This window comes from Genypterus blacodes, unplaced genomic scaffold (genome assembly GCF_046128005.1).
Source record: "Genypterus blacodes isolate CSIRO-AG114 ecotype Tasmania unplaced genomic scaffold, CSIRO-AGI_Gbla_v1 ptg000678l_1, whole genome shotgun sequence".
NCBI lineage: Eukaryota > Metazoa > Chordata > Actinopteri > Ophidiiformes > Ophidiidae > Genypterus > Genypterus blacodes.
Window position 1 is genome coordinate 20,001 of NW_027467371.1, and position 5,905 is coordinate 25,905.

A 5,905-nucleotide genomic window follows, 5' to 3' on the forward strand; every position below is an offset into this window, starting at 1 on the left:
ATCATTTGGCAGACACTTTTATCCAAAGTGACTTACCGGTGACCCCCGGTTCCCAAGCGGAAGCTCTACCCACTGAGCTACTGCCTCCCTTTCTCTCTCTCTCTCTCTCTCTCTCTCTCTCTCTCTCTCCCTCTCTCTCTCTCTCTCTCTCTCTCTCTCTCTCTCTCTCTCTCTCTCTCTCTCTCGTAGGTTCAGAGGTCAAACCAGACAGCTTCTCCAGTGGTTCAGATGTTCCCAGGTTCATGTTTGGATTTCCCTCTGCTGCTTCAGGTCCTGACACAGTTTGAGCTCCGCCCACTGGCCCTTTCAGCGGTGATGTAACAGGCCGTGTGACACTTGAGTGACACTTTGGCCTTTGTACAGTGAGACTTGACACAGTCTGGTCAGATGTTCCTCCTACCTGTCTGCCATCGATCGCTCCTCTCATCTCTTTGAACGTCGCCTCAAATTCGCCAATGTAGTCGTGTTTCCCGTTGGAGTCCCAGTCCCACACGGTGCACTGCCACACACACACACACACACACACACACACACACACACACACACAGACAGATCAGAGGACGTTCCCTCAGGCACAGCGTTCCTAATCATTCTGATCAAACTGATTGATTATCACTTTCAGATCAGCTGACTGCAGGTTTGAATGATGATCACACACTTGGTAAAGATCCTTCAAATTAAAACAATAATGAAATACAAATGTGAAGCAAAGTTTCTGTAACCATGATGTCACTGTAAATAAGCTCCTCCCTGCTGGTACAGGCCGCCGCCTCCAGGGGAACACAGGAGGCTGAAACCAGGAAACGTATGACACACACACACACTATCTCTCTCTCCCTCTCTCTCTCTCTCTCTCTTTCTCTCTCACTCTCTCTCTCACTCTCACTCCCTGCCTCTTGTCACATCAATGAAAAGAAACATTGATGATAAAGAAGAAAAAGAGTCAAAGTACCTTTTCATTAATGAGCATGAGGGGGAAACACCAGGAATCTCACTTTTATTTTAATGAGCTGTCACACACACACACACACACTCACACACACACACACACACATACACACACACACACGCACACACACGCACACACACGCACACACACACACACACACACACACTCACACACACACACACACGCACACACACACTCACACTCACACACACACACACTCACACACACACACACACACACACAGCTCTCACACTCTGTGGTTTGCCTTGTTTTGGTTTTTGGTGTTGTCATGGCGATTATGTGTGAAGGTAGAAAGTGTTAAAATGAAAAAGAAACAGAAAGAGAAAAACATCTAAATGTTGAGAAGATAAACAATATCTTTGATTTGGAACTACATTTTTTTTTATCTTATTCTAATTTTAAACTCTCAATTCAACCATCAGAAGAAGAAAACATGACAGGATGTTTGAGTTTGACCTGAAGCTTCCAGACTGAAACACTTAGAGACTGAGAGCCTCACCATGCATCAACTGACACGGGAGACAGAGAGGGAGAGAGAGAGAGAGAGAGAGAGAGAGAGAGAGAGAGAGAGAGAGAGTGTGTGTGTGTGTGTGTGTGTGTGTATTGACCTGCAGTTGGCGTTCATGGTCTCCACTGCAGAGTGAGTTGAGAGAAACTTTGAACGTTTTCCAAACTGGATTAAGATTATTCATGACAGTCTGAGAGAGAGAGAGAGAGAGAGAGAGGGAGAGGGAGGGAGAGAGAGAGGGAGAGAGAGAGAGAGAGAGAGAGAGAGAGGGAGAGAGAGAGAGAGAGAGAGAGAGAGAGAGGGAGAGGGAGGGAGAGAGAGAGGGAGAGAGAGAGAGAGAGAGAGAGAGAGAGAGGGAGAGAGAGAGAGTTTCTTGTTTTTGAACAGTTCCAAGGTAAGAATTGAAAAAATTGTGTTATTGAAATCCTATAACCCTGAAATAGCACAAACAGCACAAACATCTGGAGTGAGTTGGATGCAGATGTGCTCTATAGAGCTGTAAACAGAGCTGTAAACAGAGGTGACTCTGGTACCTCTGTTCTGTAGACGAGCTGCAGTGTGGCGTCATCGTTCAGCCTGTAGATCTCCAGGAACGGATCAGACTTAGTGAAGAAGTCCTGCAGAATCACAGAGGACGTTTAAAACACACACACACACACACACACACACACACACACACACACTCTCTCTCTCCCTACCTTGTCGTCTAGCTTCCTGGCGCTGAAGGACAGTTCTATGTAGTCATCATCTCCTGTGAGCTCCTCTGCTGTGATCTGAAGACACAACACACAATCAATACACACACCGACACACACACACACACACACACTGAGAGGTACTGAGCGAGAGACCGAGACAGAGAGAGAGAGAGAGAGAGAGAGAGAGAGAGAGAGAGATGGAGGTTTAGTGAACATTGTGTCTCACCGTGATGATGGCTTTTCCCACAGTGCCTCCAGGCCTCAGTAGAGCTTTGGTCAATTTCCTCTGAGACACTATCTGCACACACACACACACACACACACACACACACACACATCTTTATTGTCCTCAGTCTTGGTCCTAAGTTGGCCCATGCACAGGAGGAAGGTCTCTGTTGGTGCTTGTTATGGTATCTTAGATCTATGAAGACCATCTGGTTGGTGGAGGAGCTGGCAGTCGGTGCTGTTGCTTCTGTTGCTTCTCCTGGCAGGAGAAGCAACAGCACCAGGAAGAGGAGGAAGAGGAGAAAAGAGGGAGGCTGAAGGCTTTTGTGACGCTCTGAGCTGATTATTTCATCAGAGACTTTGGCTGCCTTTCTCCTATTTCTCCTCTCCAGATTGTCTCTCTCTCTCAGCAGGAAGCAGGTAATCATCCCGCAGGAAGTCCACGGCAGCTGACACCTTCAGATCAGACAGCCGACTGGTTTCTACGCCTTTACGAATGATGACACCAAGAAATGGAGGCCGTCCAACATAGACTGCTGCTCGGGTTTGTTCTTCTCTGCATGTGGCAACAGAGAATACCTCACCCTGATTGACTGTTGGGTGTCTCCACTCACACACATGTACATACAGGATGTCAGGATCTATCTGTAGTATAGATTTCATGACATTTATACCCATAGAAGATAATGGATGTCATAGATTTCCTTCCAGGCATGATACCAAACTCCTTAGCAACCATCTGGTGACGATGCAGAACATCATACCAAGTACCATAGCAACCACTGGACCCGGGCCTCACCTGTCCCAGCGTACACTCCACCGAGCCCAGGAAGTCCGCCTCCCTCACGCCGTTGTGGCCGCTATTGATGTCGTACAGCTCGAAACGAATGCGCTGAACCTCTTCAAAATAAAAGTCCAGAGTGAAAACCTTGGAGTAGGAGGGGTTAACACAGCTGCGAAGCACCTCTGTCCGGTCCACCTGAGAAGGGTCAGGGTCAGGGTCAGGGTCAGGGTCAGGGTCAGGAGAACAGAGAACAGAGAACAGAGAACAGAGAACAGAGAACAGAATTACAATCCACCAAGATGTTTAGCTTCTCTCTCAACAACACACTGAGAGTGAGACAGGTCCACCCAAACACAGGAAGAGCAACCTGGGGTCTGCAGTCCAGTGCAGTGAGGAGCACAGACCTGCACATCCCACAATTCAACAAACAGGAGGACAAGACTCAGCGGTCCACCTACACTTGAAGGACAGGGGACACTGAGGACAACAATGTCCACATCCTGGACATGGAGGACGAATGGTTTGAATGAAGAGTTCAAGCAGAAAGGAGACACAAACCAACAACCAGGAGGACTCACCCTGTGAGGAGGTAAGTAAGGCGGTAAGTAAGGAGGTAAGTAGGAGGTTTGTAAGTACAGTTAGATGGTATTGCTTCTGTTTGATTGTGTTTGTCTTTAGAAGGTTCAGTGTTTGAGCGGCTGAGCTGGTTCCCTGCTGTGGGGACAGATGATGTCACTGCTCCTCTCCTGGCAGATGGTCTCAGACCCTCAGACTCTTTAATCAAAGACCCTTGATTGGCTGAGCTGAAGCCTCAGAGGAGGAATCCAACACGGAGCCTGTGTGACTTCCTGTTCACAAACCTCACACTGTGACTGAGATCAAACCCTGAGCCTCTGGGTTGTTTGTGGGAATGCAAATATAAAGACTTTGTAACTTTATTTCTCTTCTCCCCCCCCCTGCCTCAGACTCACAGGGTTGGAGCACAAATGTTCCCTCAGGTTCACACAAACACACAAACACACACAATGAGACCTCTGGAGTCTGGACCAGGCTGGCCGCAGAGCACAAGTTACCGTGGCGACAGAGTGCCATCAGAAGTGAGTTTGCTTCGTGACGCTGAAAAATCAGACTTGACTGAACTTAGCTGACCTCTCTCCCCCCATCTCCCTCTCTCTCCCCCTCTCTCCCCCTCCCTCCCGCCGTCTCTCCCCCTCTCCCTCTCTCTCTCCCCCTCCCTCCCTCCCTCCCTCACTCTCTCACCCCCTCTCCCTCTCTCTCCCCCTCTCTCTTTCCCTCCCTCTCTACCCTCTCTCTCCCCCTCTCTCTTTCCCTCCCTCCCCCCCTCTCTCCCTCTCTCTCTACCCTCTCTCTCCCCCTCTCTCTCCCTCTCTCTCTTTCCCTCCCTCTCCCCCTCTCTCCCTCTCTCTACCCTCACTTCCCCCCTCTCTCTCTCCCTCTCGCCCCTCTCTCTCCCTCCCTCTCTCCCCTCTCTCTCTCTCCCTCTTGCCCCTCTCTCTCCCTCCCTCTCTCCCCCTCTCTCTCCCCTCCCTCTCGCCCCCCTCTCTCCCTCCCTCTCTCCCCCTCTCTCTCTCTCCCTCTTGCCCCTCTCTCTCCCTCCCTCTCTCCCCCTCTCTCTCCCTCCCTCTCGCCCCCCTCTCTCCCTCCCTCTCTCCCCCTCTCTCTCTCTCCCTCTTGCCCCCCTCTCTCCCTCCCTCTCTCCCCCTCTCTCTCTCTCCCTCTTGCCCCTCTCTCTCTCTCCCTCTCGCCCCCCTCTCTGCCTCCCTCTCTCCCCCTCTCTCTCTCTCCCTCTTGCCCCTCTCTCTCCCTCCCCTCTCTCCCCCTCTCTCTCCCTCCCTCTCGCCCCCCTCTCTCCCTCCCTCTCTCCCCCTCTCTCTCTCTCCCTCTTGCCCCCCTCTCTCCCTCCCTCTCTCCCCCTCTCTCTCTCTCCCTCTTGCCCCTCTCTCTCTCTCCCTCTCGCCCCCCTCTCTCCCTCCCTCTCTCCCCCTCTCTCTCTCTCCCTCTTGCCCCTCTCTCTCCCTCCCTCTCTCCCCCTCTCTCTCTCTCCCTCTCGCCCCCCTCTCTCCCTCCCTCTCTCCCCCTCTCTCTCTGGTCGATGGTGTAAGGATGTGTGTGACATTAATGGAGTGGAGTTGTTTACTAGAGAGAAATGAAGCAGAGAGTGTTGAAGCCTCTTCCTCTCCCCCCTCTCTCTCTCTCTCTGTGTGTGTGTGTGTGTGTGTGTGTGTGTAGGAGCTGTGGGGCGGAGGTGAGAAGATTCCTCCCTGTAGTTTCATTTAAAGAACAATCTAACTCTTCCTCCTCATAAAGATGTGATACTCTTCAGTAAACAACACTGATATAAATAAACCTGCTCTCACACTCTCAGACGTTTATGATCTTTATTTATTAACTCTTTCCTGCTGTTTGCTTCTTTCACACAAACCTCTCGTCCTTTTCCTCACTTCTGTGTTTTCTTGTGTCTTAGCCCCTCCCACTGGAGATGGAGGCGGGGCTCGGTAACTTCGACCTGCTCTGCCACTCTGGGATGTGAATCTATTTGGGGATTATAAATCTGGTTGCCATGGGGACCTACCTCCATCCACCGTCCGTGGGACTGCATGTTGAGGACGACGCAGGGGTCGGGCTTGGACAGGGGGTCCCGGTCTGAGAGACCCTTACAGGTGAGCCGCAGCTCCACTTTGCTCAGACTGGGGCTGCTG

The 5,905-nt window shown here is 51.0% G+C and overlaps 1 protein-coding gene across 1 annotated transcript in view; it reads right to left on the bottom strand.

Moving 5' to 3' along the window:
• LOC142990707 (copine-4-like) overlaps nucleotides 1–5,901 on the bottom strand; it is a gene marked incomplete at its 5' end in the record, with an annotated part of 14,769 nt that extends 8,868 nt beyond the window's left edge. The window contains 7 exons of the mRNA XM_076140567.1: nucleotides 401–499; nucleotides 1,579–1,668; nucleotides 2,012–2,095; nucleotides 2,177–2,251; nucleotides 2,403–2,474; nucleotides 3,201–3,380; nucleotides 5,779–5,901. Coding sequence (XP_075996682.1) covers nucleotides 401–499; nucleotides 1,579–1,668; nucleotides 2,012–2,095; nucleotides 2,177–2,251; nucleotides 2,403–2,474; nucleotides 3,201–3,380; nucleotides 5,779–5,901 — 723 coding nt within the window. The remainder of the gene's footprint in view (nucleotides 1–400; nucleotides 500–1,578; nucleotides 1,669–2,011; nucleotides 2,096–2,176; nucleotides 2,252–2,402; nucleotides 2,475–3,200; nucleotides 3,381–5,778) is intronic.
• Nucleotides 5,902–5,905: the final 4 nt, after the last annotated feature.